At 55.0% G+C, this 22,649-nt stretch overlaps 2 protein-coding genes across 3 annotated transcripts in view; both read right to left on the bottom strand.

The window, feature by feature from the left end:
• Positions 1–7,793, bottom strand: part of DMAP1 (DNA methyltransferase 1 associated protein 1) — a 30,852-nt gene extending 23,059 nt beyond the window's left edge. The window contains exons 1-4 of one of the 2 annotated variants that reach the window (XM_027747205.2): positions 7,736–7,793; positions 7,197–7,352; positions 4,387–4,478; positions 3,586–3,781 (exon numbers count right to left, since the gene is read on the bottom strand). In XM_027747205.2, the coding sequence (XP_027603006.1) occupies positions 3,586–3,781; positions 4,387–4,478; positions 7,197–7,298 (390 nt within the window). In that variant the 5' untranslated portion in view covers positions 7,299–7,352; positions 7,736–7,793. Of the gene's footprint in view, positions 1–3,585; positions 3,782–4,386; positions 4,479–7,196; positions 7,476–7,735 lie in introns of those variants that run through there. The other variant, XM_027747206.2, reaches the window with a different exon arrangement.
• A 5,297-nt stretch (positions 7,794–13,090) lies between these two features.
• LOC114001758 (Krueppel-like factor 2) lies at positions 13,091–16,734 on the bottom strand. Its single transcript, XM_027747207.2, has 3 exons — positions 16,541–16,734; positions 15,290–16,265; positions 13,091–14,464 (listed from the first exon to the last, which is right to left on the bottom strand). Exons 1-3 carry the CDS (start codon positions 16,631–16,633, stop codon positions 14,289–14,291), a joined length of 1,245 nt encoding a protein of 414 aa, XP_027603008.1. The 5' UTR covers positions 16,634–16,734; the 3' UTR covers positions 13,091–14,288.
• Between the last annotated feature and the right edge of the window lie 5,915 nt (positions 16,735–22,649).

Genomic DNA, 22,649 nt, shown 5'->3' with positions numbered 1-22,649 from the left:
GCAAGGGCTCTATCCAGAACACAAGTATCACATGAGTACTAAAGGAACAGTAAAAATACTTAGTATATTAGGGGAAACCCTAGCATGTGGTAAAGCAAAAGTGTAAACAAGCCTGTGCTTTCCCTCCTTACCCCGTCCAACCACTCCTGTGGTAAAACTTCGCTCAGCCTGAGGAGATCCTGCCTCCACAAGAAAACGTGGTGTGCATGTGAGCAGCACATGTGCTTCAACACCTCTACAGCCCCATGGCCCATACCAGGAAAGTCATCCTCATGAACATCTCCGAGGAGCATTTCTGAGCCTCCAAATAACAGCCTCTTTAGGTCTACTGCTGTTCTTCCCTCACTTAGACACAAGAAGCCCAAAGCATATCTCTTGGGGATGCACTGCACCTCAACCTTCAAGTCCCACTTCCACCAGGAGCAATGTGCCATCCTACTAGACACTGTAAGGATGTTCCATGTACATCATGAAACAAAGTAATTTCTCGAGTAGCACACACACATGAGAAGAGCCAGCATGGCCCTCTGCAGTGGATGGAAGGGAAGGTGGTAGACACCTCACCAGACAAGAGAGTGCAACAAGAGCAAAGGCACTTCCATAACACTTCCTCAGCCCCCACTCATGGTTGCTTAGGTGAGAACCACTGAGAAGTGAGAAGGTGGGAACAGATGGAAAGCTTGAGCCCACCATGGGATGACTACACGTTTGAATGCAATGTGACCATGAGAAGGCAAATATGACTCCCAGAGAGGGATTTCCAGCAGAAACCAGCAGTGTTTCAGTTGCACAACAAGAATACTGGCAGGAATACCAACTACAACACTACTGATCCCTGGTCAGGAAAGATGAACTGAAATGGAAACAAGTAGAGAGAAGAGCAACGAGGATGAAAAATGGGGTGGAGAGCTTGTCTTCCCACAGCAGACTGGAAGAGAAAGCAGCCTTGCAAAGGAAGTCTGGAAGGGAATCTGCAGACTTCAAGTATGCTAGATGAAACGAAAAGAACATCCCTGGGAAGAAAAGAACAACTGAAATAAGAATGAAAGAAACCAACTTGCAAAAAAAATGCCAATTTAACATGGAAAATTTAACCTGGAAATGAAATGGAGGAGAGACAGTCTGGAACAGCTTCCCAAGGAAGCACAGGGGCAGGAAAAGCCAAGTGCTTTTCAAAAGGAACTTGATCAGTTTATGAAAGGGACTGGATGGTGGCAGGACCCAGAAGAGCCAAGAGGAGGATTCAATGGCCCAGAAAACCTCTCTCAGTCCAACATTTTACACTATAAACTCACACAATGATGAGCATTAAATTAGCTGAAACTGCTCAGGATCCTGGAGCCATGAGACAGTTCTGTAAAAAAACATCAGCACAATGCCTAGTAGTGGTGAAAAGACAAAGTGAACAGTAAGAATGATGAGGGAAATAGAGAAACACAGCCCACGTACAAACCCACCATGCTTTCATAAGTGAAACACTCATTCCTAGTCCACCCATTTCAAAAGAAAGGATATTTGAGAACAACGAAGGTGAGACAGTGCACAGGAGGGCATGTCAAATTACAGAAAACACAGTACACAGCAAGGACCATTTACTACATTATGTAACACGAGATCTCAGAGGCACTAAATGAAACCTCAAGGCAGCAGTTTGAAATGAGCAGAAGAAAGCACCACTGCACACCACACAAAATTAACCTGAAGAACTCATTACCATGGGATATTCACAGAGCAGCTTTCTGCCCTGAACATACCTAGCAAGAATTATTAAACACAAATTCCAAGTTAAGAAATCCTTAAGCCAAAGACCACAAGAAGCTAGGAAAAAAATATATTTGCCCCATTCTCATGCTCCTTCTCTAAGCCTTTACTGATGGTAGCCAGAAAAAGAATATCAGCTGAGACAGGGCTTTGCTCTAACACCAGGAAAGCTGCTTTCATACTTCTATTTCACACCCTGAAACAAGGCTCAGTGTACACGGTGAAACCCAAGCTTACATTTTGGATCTCACAATGAAGAGGAGGGATTTGGTTTGGAGACTGGAAGCACAGACAAAAGGGAAGCAACTGAGCAGTGACTCAGGAGCTGGGTTAAGCAGCTTGAGCGACCAACAGGACAGACTACACAGGAAAATAGCCTCATGCCAAGGGGAGCGAGAGATTCAGGCAAAGGTATCAAGTATGAGAGAAGGAACCCACTAAAGAGTCTGGAAAACTAAATAAAATTCCCCTAACACAGCAAATATCTGCAAAACTCTTCATCTTGCCTTCGACCTTCTTAACTACAGAACCACAAAGGTAACAACTTGCTCCTAATATTATGTGATTGTGCAGATGGCAGAGGTCTGTACCACTAATCTAAAGGTTACAGCCTTGCTGAAGGCTCTTCTGTCTGTCAATTCACAGTACCTGATAAAGTTAAGGAAACGAGAATTGTATAATTACAACACCCATGTGTGGCCTCCTCTGATAAACTCAGCTGAACTCAGCCAAAGCCAGTTGCAGCAGTAAAGTCTTGGAGACAATTAGCCTCACAAAGTTTCACTCAGACAGCTAGGTAGGTGCCTTGACTAAGTGAGTCATACTTCAGACTTCCACCCCAGACATCAGAGAAGAGATACCACAGGAGGCTCTTACCAATGTCCCAGCAAGAGGAAAAGCATCAGTCAGAGCTTGAGCCTTCTAACATATAAGGTCAACCAACCACTTAACTCTGCAGGAAGCCAAGCTTTGTTAGAGCTGATGCTCTGTGGGTTACAAACTTAAAATATTGTATACGGTTACACACAAGCAGAGCTTTTGTGGAATCATGTTAGCACATGCTTTTTTTTACCCTTTCAGATTTGCATCATGAAGGGAGTTAAATTACATTACGGAGGCACCCTAACTCCGCTCCTTCCTAACTTTGGAGGTCCTGGCTTTGAAGTATAAATCTTGATGTACTTTTCTTTGTGCATAGACATGAAAGGTCCAGCCACTCAAAGCAGATACATCTGGGACAAAAGACAGCAGGAGATTACAACAACACATTGTGACAATTTAATATAAGACGCAAAGAACAGGGTACTGCACCACACTGATACCACAAGAGCAATTTCAGAGGGAACACAACGTAATTCAGCATCTGTGCTGGAATCTGGCCAAAAGGTTGCAAGCCAGCTTTTTGGCCATGAAGCTCAAGTAATTTTTTTCATACTGGGAAAAATAACAAGACTTATGACTTTAATGTCTCACTCAGAATAGAATATCTTTGAGTACCCTGAGCCTGTAATCAGGGGGAGGATGTTGGTCAGGAACTGAGAGAGATGGTAGAGTGCCTCCTCACCAAATCAATGACTGCACACCTGAAACACAGGGGGCTCCAGCAAGCTCTGACCACACATGGAGCCCACTTCGCTTGAATGATTTGGAGTCTGTGGTCACATGGCTGCAGGCCATGCTGCAATTTAAAATGCAATTACCAAACCTAACACAGCCTTCACTTGTTGAAAGAACCAACTTCCTCTCTGGACAGTCAAGAAGCTGACTGAAGGGTATTTTCCAGCAGCTATTTATATGCCTTTGTTTGAAAGTGCTCCCACTTACTTTATTGAACCTGGCAAAAGGGTAGTCCTTCCCTTCCTCTGCTGCTCTCCTCCAGTGGTAGAACATTGCTCCGTCTTTCCTGGCTGGATTGGTGAAAGGCATCCACTTCCAAGGCCGGACTTTCTTGGACCCCAGTTTTGCTTTGACTGTTCGATAACCCTGAGTTGTATCACTTGGCAGCAGCGGAGGTGCATCCCTGTGGTGGAGAAAAGTGTCGGCTGACGAGGAGCAAGGAGTGGCCCAAGAGAAACCCAAAGAGATTTCAGATTCAGAGTGGAATCTGCCACCACAATGTTTAAGGTGGGAAAACCCAAGTTTAGGCTTTATTCCAAATTCTGCACTTCTCAGACTGCAATGCTTCCCTCATCAGAGGACAGAATACACAGCACAGATGGGTTTGACAGAACCATCTGAAAAGTAAACTGTGCAAGAGACCTCTGAGGCAAAGGCACGATCCATAACAAATAATAAATACAGGCTGCAGAACTCTTTTTGCAGAAATAAAAGTGGATAATGTTCCCAGATGAGACTGAGAGAATTAGATACAGAGGGTAAGAACACTGCACTAGACTATTGTGCTTGTATCTAATTCATTTCCTACATCAAGTGAACCCCTCAAATTTAGAAGAGAGAAGACAGACACTCCCCATGACTGTCTTAGGGAAGGGCACAAGCATGGGCCAAGCACAAAAGGGGAATCAATCTGGGAAGCGAGACTGTGCCTGGTTTCAAGAGGACACTGCCCTGCCACCAAAAGCCCAGGCCACCCCACAACTTGCACAGATGACCATAAGCTCTTACTTCTTGTCAGAATAGAGAAGTGCATAAACTTCTCGGTGCATTCCTTCTGGCCTCTTAAACGTCAACGTCTCTGAAGATTTCTTGGATTTTTTCTGAAACAAAAGAACTGCATTTTAGATTGAGAAGCAGCAATTCCTGAAGGAACATTAAACTATATAACCTGGTGTCCTGTGAGGGTTTTTAATTTTATCTGGGTTTAGACACCTTGAATTTCTCCAGGAAAGTGCCTGTTCCTGGTGGAAGACACTGACAGACAAAACGTTCCCACTTTCAGAGATAGCACTCACCAGTACTCAGACACTTGCTGTTGCTGATAACACACTTAAATTCCAAGCTGAACATCTGGTTGTAGTTTTCAGGGGCTGGTGCACTAAGTCTTTTCGTACTAGGTAAGCACTAGGTCCTCATACAGAGGTATTAATGCATTTAATTAAGTGCTTCTCTACCTTTTAGAGAAGATAGTAAGAAATGTCTTCCCAGCCCCTCTTAGCCTTTGTCACTTTGTTCTGCAGCAACTTCAGTTTTTACCAGCTGTGATCAAGCCCTTGCAGCAGCTCCTCAGCAAAACTACCTGTACCACCTACAAAAACTCTCCAGTCCCAACTCAGCTCTCCCATTTATACAGCAAACAATTTTTTTTTCACATAGTTTCTTCATACAAGGAATTCAGGGTACACGACTCAACCTGGCCCCTACCTTGTCAGAATTGATGGCTTCTAAGACATAGTTCAACTCACACCACATATACAACTTTATGAGATCATCAGCTTAGGATTCAGGTAGATACAGTAACAGCCACACTAAGAAGTTGCACTTTATTTAAGTGGGACAAATTTACTGAGCATTTGGTCTAACTGTACCATCTCTATAATAGTAGTCACGTCACTACTATTACATACTTGTTTACCGTACCACCACCGACTTTCAAATCAGAATATTTTTCTGATAAAACTAACACTGTATCATAAATTGTGTTAAATCCACACAGTCACCTTTATCAAGCAAATTCAAGATCCCACTGAAAAAATAATAACGTGTCAGCTTGGACTACAACTACTTTCCATAAAACTTCATGACAGACATGCATTATATCAGCACCTTTTCATCCCTAATCAAACACCTCTCTCCTGGTGTGTCCATCACTTTGCCCAGGAGCAATGTAAGGCCAACCCAGGCACTTACCCATGGGTCACCACACACCCTGTTTGAAGACAGCCTTCTGGAATCCCCCCAGAGTTCCCAGATTTATTAAAAGTTAATATCAGCAGGCCAGAGATCAGCTCACCCAGCTCTTTAGGAGTTGAGAACAAATTACTTGGTCCTGCTGATTTAAATCTTTTTATGCCTAGTAATTTTTATTTAACATTCTCAGTCACTAATGGACTGGAAAGTACTTCACGGTTCTCTCCTGATTTCAAGACATCAATCTGCTTCTTCTCTAATTGAAAGCAGATCTATTTCCTGAGCAAGTGCTGCACTGTTATCAGCAACTATGTGCTCTCTACATGATAACAGCTCATACCTTGGGTTTGGCTTAGTTTCTGTACTTGGTAGAAATTCAGAATGTTTCACTCACGGTGTCAAGTGGCCTCCTGCATTCCTCCCAAAATCTCTCACTGCATCTCCCCTTCCTCTCTCTCTCTCTCCATTACAGTAAATCTGAGGAGAGATCTTATTCTCTGCTCCAAAAAGAGAGGCACCAGTGCTCCTTCAGCTCTCTGCTGGTTAACAGACAAACACATTTAAATCAAAGAACCCACAACCCCAAGCACTCAGTGGCAACACCCCAAGCTGAACCCAGCCAACGAGCTGCTCACCACCACAGCTGATAACTGGGCATTTTACATTTCAGCCTTTAAATAACTGAAAATCATGGGTTTTCCATCATCCCAATGATCCTGTGTGTCCTACCCCTAACAAGGCAGCCATGAAAGCACAGTGCTTCTCCTCAGAGACAAACTTTCCAGTGGAGGTAAACAATGACAGCCAGGAAGTGCTTTAGGGATGGGATGGTTGCCTATGTTCAGCTTTGTTTTGATTTTTTTTTCCCAAACAAACACACAGACTTGACTTCAAACCAGACCATCTCTGTACCAGAGGGCTCCTGGCGATTTCATCTCCCTGGGCTCACTTCCAAACACCTCCACAGCTCATAAACACTCGGGAATGGACCTTCCCAACACCTTGCAAAACATGGGACACCCAAGACCTTGCCTGAATTTAAAATACAGAAGGCAACAAGATAACATAGCACATTACCACACAGAACTCATCACAGGACATCTCACAGCATTAACAGAGCTTACTAACTCGCCCACATTCCCAGGCAACACATCCCAGTAGTCCCAAAGCCCAGCCACACACCTTCCCCACACAGGGAATGCTCCCTCGGTTGGAAGACATTTATGATTAACTCAGACAATGTTTTCTCTCTTCTAAAGCAGGACTGTGTTATATTATTTCCATCTGCCTGGGGGGGTTAGATGGTAAACAAACTTCACAAAATGGGAATTTTAGCGACAGCTGAAAATGTCCCAGGGCCAGGCCCAGCTTACCAGGACACCACTTACACAGCTTCAGCTTAAATCCCATACCAAGTGCCACAGCACAGTTAACTAAGAACACCGGGAACCCAGGACTGGGGCCCTCCAGGGATTTCCTGACACTCCTAGAAAGCACAACTATAAATGGACTATGGTAGGAACACACTTTATTCCATCTTTTTTCCCGATATTCACCCCAAACACCACACACGAGGTCGGTCAGTGCCCAGAAAACACGTAGCAGCCCCTCAGGACACTACAGTTCACCTTATCCGAGTTGATGATGTCCTTCTTGTTGATGGTGCCCGTGTTCTCCGACTCCACGCCTCCCAGCTCCAGGATGTCCCGTACATCTGCCCCCGTCGCCATCTCTCCGCCTGCCCTCTGGCCTTCTCTGCGCCGTCCTGTCCGTCCCCTCCAGCTCTGGGAGGGCGGGAAACCGGGGGTCCGGGGTTAACTCCTTCGGGGGCACCGCGGGCACACACAGACACGCGCGTGTGTGTGTGCATACCCGTACCCGCACGTATATCCGCTCACACACACGCCTACATGTGCACACACACACTCACACGCGCAGCTCCACATAGACACACACCCCCCTCCGCCGCCTCCCATCCCCCCGCCAGGCCCAACAACGGGGCCTTGCACCCGGCGGGTCCCGGGGGCTGCGCGCGCCGCGGCCGCGGCCCGCGGCCCCGCGGCGGGGTCCCGGGGAGCCTGCGGGAGGGCGAGGGGGACTCGGCGCGCCCCGAGCGGCCGCGGCCGCGCCGCCCCGAGCGGGCCCCGAGCGGGCCCCGCGCACCCACCGGCGCCGGCTCCGCGGCCACCGGGACGTGCGACCGCCGCGGCGGCCCGGCCAGCGCCGCTTCCGCTCCCGCCAACGGGCGCCCGGAAGTGCCCGGAGCGCTTTGGGGGAAGCACCGCGCGGGGGCGAGCGCGGAGGGACACGGGTTCGAGCCCCGCTCCCGGCAAGTCGCGGCTGCCCCGGACCGGGGTCGCCCGCGCCGCCTCCCCCGCGGCCGCACCGGGACCCACCCGGGGCCCGGCAGCTCTGGCTCCGCTCGGGGCGCAAAGCTCACTGCGGGCGGGGCTCGCTCCCGCGCCAGGAGGTGGCAGCACAGCCGCGCCCCAGCGGCGGCTCCGAGCGCGGCCCGCGGGGAAGGGTCGCCCCGTGTGCGCTCCTTGTTTCCCCCCTCACCCCCGGCCAGGGGTGCCCGTTTGCTCGGGGCCTCTGTGACGGGGGCCCCGGGGCTGAGCCCAGTTTTCCGCAGAGCTCGCCAGGAGTTTTCCCGTCTCCTTTCCCGCAGCTCTGCCCCGTGCCGCTGTCCTTGCCCGTCGTGCCGGGTGCCAGCCCGGTGCCAACACCGCACGGTGCGCTCGGGATGCTCGGCCTGGCTTCGTGTTCCAGGCTGTGCGCTCCTCGCCCTCCCGCTCCTTGCTCCAGAGTGGCTGTGCTCACCTGGGGCAGCCAGGAGTGAAAGTCTTATTCATAAGACTGTCCCGTTTCCTCTTGGCTGTGGGGGGAAAGAGATGGCAGAATGGGAAGAGGGGAGGAAACAGCAGTGAAGGGCCAGGAGGGACTTCAGAGCCACCATCAGGGTTGCCTGGCAGAAGTTTGCCCGAAGCAGGTGGTTTCAGCGCAGGGCAGAGATGCACGGGGATCTGCCAGCCACCTTGGGTAGCCCAGGAGAGGAGATGTCTCTGGGGGAATCTCTTCTCCTGTGCAGCCCTGGGATGAGCTGAACCCTGCTGTGATGGGGTAACTCTTGAGTGGAGTCTCCCAGTGCCAGCCAGGCTGTGCTGAAGTTCCCACCATTCCCATCCTGCTGACAATCCCTTCCCACGGAGACTGGCATGTTACCTCTGCATCAGGGCCCAGTCAGTGCCTGTGTGCCACAATGGGAACTGGTAGCACCCCCAGAGTACCATCTGTTGTCCCCAGTGTTTTAACTCCTTTTCTGCTGCCTTCCACACTGCCAGGGATGTCCTTTAGCATCTTGGCTCTTCCACAAGGAAGAGCTGATCCTGAGGTTTCTCCTGTACTGCCTATTTTCCCTCAGCTCTGCTTTGTCCACCCAAGCCCTCTTCCATCACTTTGTGTGGCCATTCCCAATAATTTCTAGCACATTTCCTTGCTTCCTTGCCACAGCTGACCTGGAGGTGGGGTCCACACTCCCCCAAGACCAGAAGAGTCTTTTTGCGACTTGCTGGCGGGTCGTTCACAGTCTATTCATGTTGTTAAACAGCACTTACAGAAAACAAAACCAGTCCCAACAATAAAACCCAGGGACAGATGGCCATTCAGTGTCTGTTTTTTGATTGTATCCCCTCCTTGTAGGCCAGACCTGCTCAAGCCCTATCCCAGCAGGACTCTGCCTCAGTGCACAGTGATCAACTCTCTCCCACAAACAGCCTGGGCACTTTTGAGCTCATTTCCCCAGAGTAGCAGCTTTTTGATGTCATGAATGGTGGAGATTGTGGGCAGCTGTGAGCATGGGTGTCACTGCAAGGTTATGTCCCACCAGGAGCTGTATGGACCTACAGGTGAAACACATTAACGGGTGCTTTTGCTAACCTGGTCAGCAGATTAGCACTGCTGCAAGGGGACCTGGAGTTGTTGCCTCTGGCCACTGCATCCCAGAGCTTTGCCTTCAAAGAGCAAAGAGACATAGCTGGAGACCTCAGTCAGCCTGCACATACCTGGTCCATCCTTGAGAGTTCTGCACTGGGACATGTGCCCAGATCTGTCACCTTCCTGGAGCACCAGGGTCCTGCCTAGCCAGGGCACAGGGAGAGCCCAGGGAATGTAGCAGGTCAGGGAAAACCAGCAATGCTGAGGAGCCCAGTGGTTCCGTGCTCTGGGGCTTTGGCATCACTGCAACACCATCACCCACCTCCAACTGTCCTGGATGCCAGGGATGTCTAGATTACCAAGCCAGAAGATCTGAGCGTCACCCAGCAGCCGGGGGAGAGATGTCCCCCCACATTCAGCCCTGGCAGGAAGGCAGCACTGGCCCCCTCCAGGCCAGCTCCTCACCCACCTCATGCCCTTTAGCCATGCCCTGGCTGCCATGCATGACCAAAGGTGGCCCCAGGCCAGAGGTGTGCGTGCCTCCAGACCAGGGCTCAGGGTGTGCATGTCTCCCAGGCTGGCACCAGCGGAGGAGGACAAGTGCAAACACTGTGACCAGTGGGGCGGGAGGAGGTTATCTGGGGCCCGGCAGTGGAAAAACTCTCAGTGTATGACTAAGGCACGACAGCGTCAGGTGTGGGTCCAGGCAGGGCGAGCGAGCCGGGGAGTTATCGCTTCCCCGTGGGTTCAGGTGCCTGAAGCCAAATGTTTCCTAAGGGTGCGGTGACAGCCACAGCCCCGTTATCGTGGCGCCTGGCCCACCCCAAGCGGCATGAATGCAGGGGCAGACGGCCGGACCTTCCCCCCATGGCAGGGGTGGGACCCTTCCCCCCGCCCTCCCGATGGGAGACATGAGCATACTTCAGCCTTGGCCCTGGGGAACCTCATGTTGTGGTGAGGAACGATTTGTGTCATCCCCTCCAAGCACCCCCAAACTATCCCTCCCACCCTGGAGCACCCAGGCTCCATCCTATAGCACTCTTGCCCCAACTCTGTGCTGTCCCCGTGGACAGCAGCATCCCCAGGGTCAAACCCTGGGTAAGGAGCCCTCTCAGATCTGCAACACTCCTTCTCCCTACAGACCTACAACCCTGGGCCAGCTCTGTGGGACCCGTTGGCTGCAACATCGGGGATCCCCACGAGGTGGGTCATCCCCAGAGGACTGAAACCCACTTGAGCTCCTCTTTAACTTACCTTCAGCTTTGAAACCCCCAGGGCCCCAGCCCAGCTGGCAGGTGACTGCATGGTGCCAGGCCATGCTGTGGCCATGACTCACCTTTCTGCTGGAAGGTGTTTCTCCATGCCTTGCTGCTTTCTTTCCCCATTTGCCTCCTCTCTGTGCCAGGTCACACCCCAAAAGACATGGTGCTATTCTTTACAAGTTACAAAGGGGTCAGGGACCTCTGCACAGTTTCCAGGGTCCTTTTAGCCAGGAGATGACCAAGGTGGGAAAGGAAGGGAGAGATATGGCCCAGGGCTTTCCAGCTGACTGTGGGTACACGTGCAGGGATTGCACCCCAGCCATTGCCTCCCTTGGTGCTGCTGAAGGTGTTTTCCTGCTGCCCTCATCACTTTGCAGGGCAGGTTTTGCTGGGGACAGGACTGGGCTTCCTCCTCCAGTGGAGAGTGTATCTTAGCCCAGGCAATTGGAAGAGGGTGTTTTTTATTAACAACAAATTAACCATAATTGCCTTTTCCACTGCAGCCACTCCTCCCCCAGGTGAGGTTCCCAGCCATGCCAGCCCATTTGACTGCCGTGCCCCATCCTGTGCCTGATGGAGTGCCTTGCCCCAGGCACAGGGGAGCAAACCTGGAGGAGCTCTGCTTGGAGAAGAAACCAAAGCACCTTCCTCTGCTCTTGCCTCCACATAAGGTAGCGGCAGCAGAGCCGGACCTCACTCCTGCCCTGGCACAGCGATGATGAAAGGCGAGGAAGAACTGGTTTGTGCTCTGATCTCAGAGCCGAGGCTCAAAACAGCCGCGAACCGTCACTCCAGTTCCCAAGATGCTTAGGGAGGACAGGACAGCAGAGCCAGCCTTTCCAGTGGGACAGGATGGTTGGAGAAATTCATCGTTCCCCTGGAAATAAAAATAATAATCATAATAAAAACACAAAGCCAGAGATTACTTATACGCACACAAACACACAGGCACGCACTCTCCCCATCTGGCTTTGCCAGCCTGACTCATCGCTAATTCAAACAGCCCACACCTTTCCCTCTCCCTCCATGTGACGTTTTTAACGAGTCTCTGGGGAAGAGGCAGAAGTTTTGTCCCAGCTACAGCACTGGTGTTGTACTTGTCATTGGGTCCTGGGAGTCCCAGGAACAAGACGTACCCAGTACCTCATCACAGGCCACATGTGTCCCGGCACTGTCACCCCCACACAGGCACCTTTGAGAAAGTGGGGCAAGCAGAGGGTGGAGGCAGCAGTGGAAAGGACAAGTGATTGAGCCTGATGGATCTGTGACACCTGTGGATGCAGCTCCATGGTCTCGATCTCAGGCCTGCAGGCAAAACATGACATCCCAAGCTGCTGTCACCCTGCCTGGAGTCACCCACGCTTTTGTACCCACTCAAGGGCAGACCACAAGGCCAGGTGCCGGGCCCAGGACAGAGCCCAACACCAAAACATTAGCCACCCCTCAGCGGGACATCAGCCCTGCTTTGCCATTCCCATTTCAGCAGGACAGAGTGGGATCAGCCCAGCCCATGTTGGCAGCACAGCTACATCCCATTTCCACTTGCAGGGCAAGGAGCCCCAGGGCATCCCCCAGCCCTGGCCAGCTGGCAGGTTGTGGCAGCGAGCACAGAAGGAGCTACCACCACCACCACCCTGGGCCAGGGCACCACACAGCCTGCCTCTAAGTGTGCTCCCTGCACTGCCAGCATGGTGTCAGGTCTGGACAAGTCCCAGCCTTCACAGCGATGCGTGCATCACGGGTAATCAGCTGTGGGAGGGAGGGATGGAGCCAGACCTGCTTGCTGAGCTCGGGACCTGCCAGCACGCTTGTGCTGAGTCACCACCTATTAACGCAGGGAAACCTCAGCACCTGAACCCCACCAAGCTGCCAGGCCATCCCCAGGACGGCAGAGACAGCACACAGGACCAGGCAGCTGACACTGACCTCCCTCCCAGTTGTGACCACAAGGTCAGTACTACAGAGCTCCCACTGCAGGGGACAGCGGGACAGGACAGCTCAGGAAGGAGACAGGACCAGCAAGGCTCCCAGTACAGTTTCGGCTGCCATTCCCCTTGGAGATGACTCACCGCAGGACCAGTCACACCATCCCGGTGCCGCAATTGCCCCATCTGCAGATTAGGGAAACTGAGGCACGGGGAAGTGGGGTGACTCAAGAGTTGTTGCACAGGAGATGCTGCTCAGATGCCGAGGCTTGGGCGTTCCCCATTGATCCTCCACAGCTAACTTAAGCAGAAATGAACATCGATGTAAATATTTACTGACAAACAAGCCCAGCCTCACCCTCTCCTCTTAGAAGAAACCTTTAAAGTAAACTCTCCTGGCTCTTTCATGTTTACATCTTGTTTATTTTTTATACAGCAGATCACAATATTTCAACAGTTTGCATATAAAGAAAAGTAACATTTCGGAGTGCAAGAGACCTAACGTGCCCAAGCAGAGAAATGTTAATTAACAATATACACAGACGGGAACAGTGCACTTCCCAAAGCTGAGACTCATCTGTATTCCCAGCTGGAAGAAAAAAATATATTAAAAAAACAGAAACATTATATATTACTGCTTTGTTTAATTTACAACTTGCTTTGCAGAAGCTGCACATAAAAAGACTCATTTTCTTTTGAGCTTTCTTTTTTTTTCCCCCCCCTCTACAAAAGTTTCAAGTATAGCAGAGACCTGGGCATTCATAGCTGGACTCACTGTCCTTTACACACTAAATTTAAAAAAGCAGCATGGGGAAGGCAGCTACAGCAGTACCTGGTGTCATCCTGAGGGGAAGAACAAGACAAATTAAAGCAAACAAGAGCCAGGAGAGACCCTTTTAGGCTCCTGAGTGGAAAACTGTGGGAATGGCCAGGACTGGACTGCCTGGCGGGGTCCCAAGCTGGTGACAGGAGCATCCCCGCTCCCTGGGCAAGGTGATGCTGTGCTGCCGACCCCTGCAAACCTTTATAGCCACGAGCCAGTCAAGTCCCACCCTCACCCCATCCACTCCGGGCTTCTGGGTCAGGAGGTTTGTTCTGATGGCCATAACCGAGGAGACTGGCAACCCATTTCCCAGCACCGCAACCCACGCACCCAACGGGCACGGGTCTCCAGCCAAAACACAGCCAGAGTCAGCCACCACAGTCCCTGAAGCCAGGGGGGCACCAGAATTTGGGGGAAGAAGGTTAAGCTGATGCCCAATTACAAGCCAGGAGCTCTGGGGACAGATCCCTGATGCACCAGCACCCCCCCTCCACTCACCAGGTACCTGCTGGGGGGGGACCCTCCAGGCATGGGGAACTGAGTGGCGATGCCTGGGCAGGTGTTTCTTGTAGCTCTGATCCCCATATACATCCCAAAGCAGCCCTTCCCCACCACTTGGCTGGGCCCAGCTCTCACAGGAGCAGGAGGAGAAAACTAGTTATCAGCTACAAGCAGAGAGGGCTGGGTGGTCAGGCTGCTCCCCAGGGCCATCCCTGGCCCGATGCTATTTACACCGTGAGCTGGCTCTGGGGACACTGAGTCCGGCCGTGGCCCCGCTCACATGTGCCGCTTCATGTGGAGGGCGAGGTGGTCGGAGCGGGAGAAAGCCCGCTCGCAGAGGTGGCACTGGAAGGGCCGGTGCCCCGTGTGCTTGCGGTAGTGGCGGGTCAGCTCATCGGAGCGGGCAAATTTCCAGCCACAGCCTTCCCAGGTGCAGTGGTAGGGCTTCTCGCCTGCAGAGGAGAGGGGGTGTCAGTGGGCTTATAGGTTCCCGTGCTTCCGGCCCTGTGCTGCCCTGCCCAGCATCCCTATCCTTAGGAGAAGGGGAGCCCTGCTGCAAACTCGCCTCCTGCGCACCTCCACCTGCCCCACTTCTGTCCTCCATCTTCCTGCCCCTCCCCATGTGCCTGACATGGGGTCCATCCTTTGGGCATCCCTTCCCCATTGCAGCACCCCTCCACGTGCCCCTGCCCCACTTCAAACTTTGGGTGCTCCCCTTTTTGTCCCTGCTATGGGGCAGCACCTTGTGCCATGTCCCAGCTCGACCAGGGGGTCTCACCATACACCCCAGTCTGTCTCCCTGCTCTGTTTGCCCCTAGCCCAGGTGGGGGGCTTCTCCATGTGCCCCCCCAAGCCCTGCCTCCTCAGGCATCCCTAAACCCCAAAGCCAGCAAGTGGGGGTGGTCTTGCTGTGTGCCTTGGTCCCTGTGTGTCCCTGCCCAGCCCCACCAAGGGAGTTTTTCTGAGCACTCTCGGGGCCATCCCCACTTGCTCCCTGTCCCACACACAGAATCCCTCCACGCAGCCCCATGCCAATTGCGGAGTAGCTCTGGGTGGGGTGCCCCCACACAGCCTCATCACGGGGAACCCACCATGCACCCCCTGACAGACCACAGGGGTCTCCTCCACGCGCCCCCCCCCATCCGCCAGTGCTACCTCCCCCGACGCCCCTTCGCACACCCGGAATCGCGCTGGAACGTGCTTGCGGGTCTCACCGTGTGCCCCGGTAACCCCACCCGGGACCCTCTGTGCGTGTCCCCGCCCCGGCACGCCCTTACCCGTGTGGGTCCGCATGTGCGCCTTGAGATGGGAGCTCTTGGTGTAGGTCTTGCCGCAGCCCGGGTATTCACAGTTGTGCGTGGCCGTTCGCTTGCGCGCCCACGAGCGGCGGCCGCGCTTGGGCTTGCAGTCCTCGGGGGCGGCCCCGGCCGGAAAGTAATCCAGGACCGGGGAGTTGGGCGGCGTGACCAGCAGCCCGGGCAGCCCCGCCGGGCCCGGCCCCGGCCCCTTCAGAGGCTCCCTGAAAACACTGAAGTGTCCATGAAACTGCGGCGGCGGTTGGGGGGCGAAGTGGGGTGCGTAGCGGTGCGGGGCCACGGCGTAGTGGGGCGGCAGGTCGGCCAGGAGGTGGGGATCGGTGCCAGGCAGCGGCTCCTCGGGGGGCCCCAGGCGCCCGTGGGCGAAGCCCGGGTAGGGCAGCGGCGGCCCCGGCACCGGTCCCGGCCCGGGACACGGCGCTACGCGTGGCTTGTGCTCGCCGCCGCCCGGCCCCAGATACTCGGCGGAGGGCATCCCCAGCATGCAGGCGCGCTCCTCCGGCTGCTCCTTCTTGATGCGGGGCCCGAAGGGCTGAGGGGGATCCAGGGGCAGTGGGCGGGCTAGGGCCGGGTGGAGGGGCTGGTGGTGATGGGGGTGGGGGTGGTGTGGGGGGCCGCCGGGCACCCGCAACTCCGTGTATTCTCTGCGCTGCGGGTCGTAGTGGCCGGGCAGGTCCGGGGTGAGCAGCTCGGCCACGTAGCTGTGGCCCTGGCCCTCAGGGTAAGGCGCCGGGAACTTGCCCGGCGTGGAGTACGAGCCGTCGCTGTCGTAGGTGGTGCCGCAACTCTCGGGGGTCTCAGGCAGGGGGTAGTTGGGGCCGGTCGGCGCCTGCCCGCCGCTGCTGGTGTGCGCCAGGATGAAGTCCAAGTCCACGAACTTGCCCAGGTCGTCCTCCTCCCGCTTGACGGCAGCGGGGCCGTCCTGCTGTAGCATCCTCTGCGGGGAAATGGGGCGTCAGGACCGGCGGGGCGACGGTTGCGGCGGCACCCGCCGCCCCAACACCGCGGCCCGCGCCTCCCGCTCGGGGCGGCGGCTCCCCCCAACCCGTCCGACGGGTCGGCACCGCTCCGGCTGAGCCGCGCCGCCCCCGGGGCGCCCTCCGACGGCGGGAGAGTGGGCACACCCCCTCCCCGAGCCAGGCCGAGCCCCAGCCCGGGACGCTCTGCCCCGTAACCCCTCTCGCCGCCCCCTCCCCGCCGCCAGGTGCTTACATTGAGCATGTCGGCGGGCCGCTCCTCCAGCGGCATCAGGCTGGCAAAAGTCGAGATAGAGGGCAGGGCGCTCTCGTCCACGGCCGCCGCCATGGCGGGCCGGGGCAGCGGGGCCGGGGCGGGCAGGGGGAGCGCGGTGCGCGGACCCGGCACCGCTCCGCTCCCCGCGGCGGCAGCGCTGCTCTGCGCCGCCCCGCGCCCCTAAGCTGTTAACAGCATGGCTGCGCGCCCATTGGCCCGGCCGGCATTGATATGCACCGCCGCCGCTCCCTATTGGCCCTGCCGCCGCCCGGGCCACGCCCCCTCCCGCGGGGCTGCCCCGCCGTGAGGGGGTGTGGGGGGGTGGCCGTTGTCGGTGCCCCGGCGGCGCTCGCAGCCCGCGCGGGACGGGACGGGGCAGCGTGGCGGGGTCCCCGCTCCGGGCTCTGCCCTCCCCTGCGAGTGGGAGAAGGACCAGCGGAGCAGTTGTGAATCACAAAGTTCAGAATCCTGCCCGTCCTCACGGCGCCCTTATGCCTTGCCCACACTACGAGCAAGGGAGAGGGGCTGTAGGTGGCAGAGCCGGGGATCCCCCGGTACCCTGCCCCGAGTGGGGCAGGGGTTCCCCTGAGTGTGGACGCGGGCGGAGCGTCCCGGAGGGGCCTGGTGCAGGGGGACAGGTGAGAGCACGCCAGCCAGTGAGCCGGGCACAGCACTGGCCGGGGGGGCTCCGAGCGCGTCAGCGAGCAAAGGTGCCGTCTCAACAAGAGGCGATTGTGCCACCGTGGGAGCTGGGCCGGGCATCTGAGTCCCGGTACCCCCACGACCCCGCGTCCCTCGGTTCATGTCAGCGCACCCGTGAAGCCGCGTCCTCTCGCACCGGTGCTGCCGGTGAGGCAATCAGCAGCCCAGGGCGCACCAGCTCCCATCTGGCTGCATGCAGGGTGCGTGTGCGAGCCGAGATAACTGCCCGGCAGACCCTGTCAGGGGTTGGCATTCAGCCTGCATCGCCTCATCTCGCCCCACAGCCCCCATGAGATGTTTGTCTGCCCTGCCTGGGGACCAGCGCTGTGGCTGAGCCTCCAACTGCCCTGCCATAGAGGGCACGGGCCAGCTGTCCCACCCTGCCTACCCTGTAGAGCCCCTGGGGAAGTGCTGCCCTCCCGAGGGCTTCCCATGGCAGGGGACAAAAGGAGAGCGGGTTGTTCCACCTCACAGGAGACACCCAGGTCACCCACCCCATTCTGGCTAGTTGGATCACGGCACAGAGACCCAGGGCAGTGGGCAGGCCTCCCTGGGGATTCTCTGCCACCCTGTCTGGCTCCCAGCAAGATCTTCTCCATTTGGCCCCCAGCCAGCCAGTACCAGGAATGGCCCTGCTACTGTTGCGTTCATCAAGAAGCCATGGCCCTTATCTGCTGGAGCCTGTCTCCTTGCTCTCTGGGGCTGTCCATCCTCAGATACCTTTCTAAGAACTGGGGCTGCTGCCTGTGCTGTTCAGAAGCGAGGAGTCAATTTAAAAAAAAAACACAAATATAAACACCAAAGGTGAGGTGTGCACACACACCACACGCACATGCCGCTTCTGAATCCAAAGCTACTCTACCAGTTGCTTTCATCACCATGCTTTAATTATAAGGGTGGAGCATTGCAATAAATTATTTCAGTAATCCAGTGGAACAACAACAATTCAGATCTTCCCCCTTTTACCAAGTATCCCTGCCCTGGTTTCCAGAGCACATGTTGGGCTGCTGCCTGGGCCCCATGTGCCTGGCTGCCAGCGAGGCAGCAGGTTTATTAATGGCACCTGTTGGGTCAAAATACACGGGCTCCAAAGTCTTTACTTGGAAAAAGTCACCTCCAAAGTGGCAAACAAGCATGTGGTCATTAGTTAAAATCACTTTTAGCCTGGCTCCCAGAGTAGCTTATTTAAGTCACCAGTTAATCCCATTATTTGTTTCTTGGCCAAATAATAATTAATAGCAAGGCAGTTCCTGCCCCAAACTTTTATAGATAAGTGAGAGAAGATGCCATGGGAGTCAAACACTAATTCCACTTGGTCTTCTCCTTTTTCCAGGCATTTTTGGCAGCTGCACCCATGCAGCGCCGGCTTATTTAAGAGAGGCGTTGCCAACCGATCAGCTTAATATTACAGCCAATATTTCTTGCAAATGTGGGATATTCCCCAGGAAACTCTTATTACTGATGCTCTGGTGGGAGGGCTGGTGCGGTGGGGAGTGGCAGCACGCCAGGCACCGCAGCAACACAAGCGCTGCCAGCGCTGACCGCACAGGGAGCCAGCAGGGCAGCACGGGAAGGGTTTTCCTGCAGTGAGCCTTGGGGTGGATGTGTGGGGGTCCCTGTCACAGCCCTGTCATCCCCTCGGCCACAGAAGCCCCCTCCAAGCCGAGAGGGAGGCAAGCAGGAGCAGCCAGTGCATGCGCAGCCCACTATTGACAGAAGCCCATTTAGGAAATGCAGATTATCTCCCTGGCCACTACAGCAGGCTGTAAAGTTGCTGGCATCCCAGGAGATCAAACGGCAGCCAGGCAGGAGAACAAACAGAGGGTGGGAAGGGCTATCCACTCAGGTGATGGCCGAAGAGGAAAGGGTTAATGGTTATCCTTGCTTTTGGCACTTCTGGCATGGAGCAGTGAGGACAGGAGTGAGGAGCGTGGCATGCCCAGCATGGTGTGCCAGAGGTGGCTCCATCAAGCCAAGAGCACCATCAGCCCTGCCACAGCTGCCACAGCACCGCGGCACCCTCCCCAATGCCACGCAGCACATGTGGGGCGGGCAGGGGTGTGATGACCTCTGGCACTGCCAGAGATGGTATTAGTGCCCAGGTTGCCAAACAGGGCTCCCAGGAGACCCAGAGGAGTCCTCTACCCCACAAAACATTGGGGATTGAAAAACACCTGCACCGTGTTCCCCTCTGTGCTCTGTTAACTGGAGTTGGGGATCTGGACTGAACCCGAGGACTTTCATTTGGAGGCTCTCCAATGCCCACTCTCCAACACCAGCCACAACATCATAGCCCAGAGAGCTTCTGCTTCAGTGGGAAGAAAAACCCAAACTCCAAAAGCTTCCTAGGGGACCCCATGGGGTGCTGCCAGGAGGATCCACACTACAGGACACCCGGACTACTCTGATACTCCAGGGTTATGTCTCTGAGAGTAGAAAACAGATCTGGCTCAGTTTTACTCTCTGTCTTCCCCTCTGCATGGGACTGGCCTGCCTGGAGAAATGTCCGGGACCCCCCAGACCTCCCTGCACTCCCCCAAGCCCCCTTTCCCTCCTGAAAAGAAAAGAGGAACTGAAAATGAAATTAAAGCATAATTCAATCCGGAGCGGGTCCAGAGTAAAGTCATCTGCTCTTATCGTGTGCTGGCAGGCTCTTCCCGCTCTGCAACAAACACAATGTTATCAGGGCACAGAGGGCAGATTCGTTTGCACCGGCCGAGCGAGCTGCTGTGTCCGCCCTGCCTGCCCCAGGCCTGGGGAACACCGGGATGCACCGCCAAGGATCGGGACTGCCGGCGACTTGGGGAGGCAGGCAGCGCCCTGGCAGCACAGTCAGGGAGATCAGCCCCTGGATGGGGGGCTTCGGCTGGGGGCCACATCCAGCCTCCCTGCACAGCTCTGTGGCCAGGGGAGACAGGTCAGGTTGACCTGTTCACCAGACTCCTGGTGAATGTCACCATGGAGTAAAGGCTGTGGAGGGACAGAGTTCAGGAGTGATGTCTTTGCCTACGGGAACACACATGGCCCATCTCCCACGGGTGCTGCTCAGCTGCCCGCCCAGGAAGGCTACCAAGCTGGCAGAGCTGGGCATCCCGACCCCCGGCACAGCAGCACAGCAGCACCCCCCAGACCCCGCACACACTCCTGGCCCCACTGCACTGCCTGGACCGCATCCTGCTTTGATCTCTGCCTGTTGCCTGGCTGTGCCCTGGCGGCTGCAGGGCCAGCGCAGCCCTCTACGTCCTTCTTTATATACCCCTGTTATTTTTAACTCTGCCTACGCAAATCCCGAATCCGGAATGAGCAGCGGCCGGGGGCCAAAGGGAAATGGACATGGTGCAAATTTCCTGCCCTTTTTACCTCTCTTCCTCTATAACATACAGCAACGTTTTTCCTCCACTTCTTAACTTTCACTGGTACAGGAAAGCTGAAAGCCCTGGGCTCTGCACACAGCCACAAGCCAGCTCCACGACGGATGGGGTATTCCCCTGCTCGGCAGGGACATCACACTCAACCTGGTGCTGAGAGATGTCCCACTCTGTAGCACATGCCACAGCTTCCATCAGCAGTGCAGTGCACTGGAGGCATCTGGACAGCCCTCGCAGCAGCAGCCTCACGTGCAAACACATGTGCTCACGTGCCAGCCCAGGGATGCATCCTTCCCCCTGGCCTGGCGATCACCCTGGGACTGGACCACAGCCGTGGCAGTTGTTTGATTTGGCTGCCACTCACTAAAGTGCTGGACAAGACCTGTAACACCCCAGCAGCTCGAGGGGTAAAAGGAGGAATTGCTGTTTTCTGGTTCCTTGTGAGCAACAGGGAGACCAGGAGGAACACAGGATATTTTTCCCAACATCTCAAAAAAAAATGCCGCAGCACACAGTGCCAGCAGGTTGCACAGGGAGTTTTGCACTGGGGATTATGGAATGGCTGCCCTGCACAGGGGATATGCACACTAGAGTCCTTCTCTCATGTGCTGGGGATTAGAAGCTGTACATCATGAAAAAGCAGTTTGACTACAAAAGTTCCAAATGACCCAGGTAAAAATCTCTGCCACTCTTCTCCGAGCAGTCTTCATTCCTTCTCCCCAGTGATACTCTAAGGTATTCAATCTCCAAAGAACCTGGATTCCCAGAGAGTAGGGAAAACACTCCTTGCCATCCACAGAGGCAGGGAAATTGTGGGTGCCAAGGCCAGTGCCAGTCAGGCCTGGTCCTTGCAGGTATACACCATTTCTCAGACCGGGGAAAGCCTAGCTGGCCCTGGAAGCTGGGCACTGGTGTCCCTGCAGTATGCAGGCACTCCTGCCCCAGCAGGGGAACAATTTTCCAACAGGAGTTGTGGGAAGGGGTTGAGTGAACAGTCTGCACCGTGAGTCACTGGCACCCGTGGGGACACAGCCTGGTGTGAGGCAGTAGGGGACAGCCCAGGGGACAGCAGGACAAGCAAGGAGCTGAAGAGCTCTGTGTGGAAGCTGTTTTCCGGGTCATCTGATTTTATTATTCCTCCAATACAGCTCTTTGCCCACAGCAACCCTGCCAGCGTAAATCACACACCATCACGCATTGCATGGAAAAGTCATCCTGCCACCATCCCGTGCCCCTGGGACACTGCTGTGGCACAGGACACCGGCCCTGATCACAGCCAGCCACAGGGAGATGCCACAGGGCAGTTTCACACAAACAACCCACAAAAGTGCATCTTCCCACCCACAACACTCATGGCAGTGTCTGGCAGGAACAGTGACCACCCTGTATTGGGAGCAAACCCCTCTGGACCAGCATCACAGCTTCTTTCTGCTCCAGGAAGTGGCATTTAATTACCCAGCCTTCTGGTAGTAAATAGGTTTCCAACACATTACAAAAGGCTATATTTTTTTTTCCCCAACCCTGCTCATGCTCTGCACTGGTGAGCTCATCCCCTGGGAACACCGGCTCCAAAATAGATCCGCTCCCTTGTTGGAAATAGTCAAATGGGAATCCAAGCTGGCCAAGCCCAAGCCCAATTCCTCCCTTTGTTCTGGGGCTCTGGCAGTGAAGGGGTTCAGAGCAGGGTGACAGGAACTCGCCTTCTCTTTAATTGACCTCCGATGATGAAACAATCAACCAAACGATTTAGAAATGTGCATCCAGTGAGATCATCAGGAAAACTTCTTGGGGAAGGAGCCTGGGGAAAGGAAGGTGCGGTAATCCACCTGCCCCAGCTGCCTCGGCAGGCCTCACTGCGTGGCACAGCATGGCACAGCATGGCATTGCATGTCACGGCCACCCAGCACCCCTTGGGCTACTCTGCTGTGGCTTCATGCCAGCAGCTGCCTCACTGGGTCCAGCACTGGATAAGGGTACAGCTAAACCTGTCCCATCGAGGACACCTGCTCCCATGGAAC

This window comes from Pipra filicauda, unplaced genomic scaffold (assembly GCF_003945595.2).
Source record: "Pipra filicauda isolate LSUMZ 115617 unplaced genomic scaffold, ASM394559v2 scaffold36_size6622888_pilon, whole genome shotgun sequence".
Taxonomy (NCBI): domain Eukaryota; kingdom Metazoa; phylum Chordata; class Aves; order Passeriformes; family Pipridae; genus Pipra; species Pipra filicauda.
Note: the sequence above shows the minus strand (reverse complement) of the source record. Positions and strands in the feature narration are given on the sequence as shown.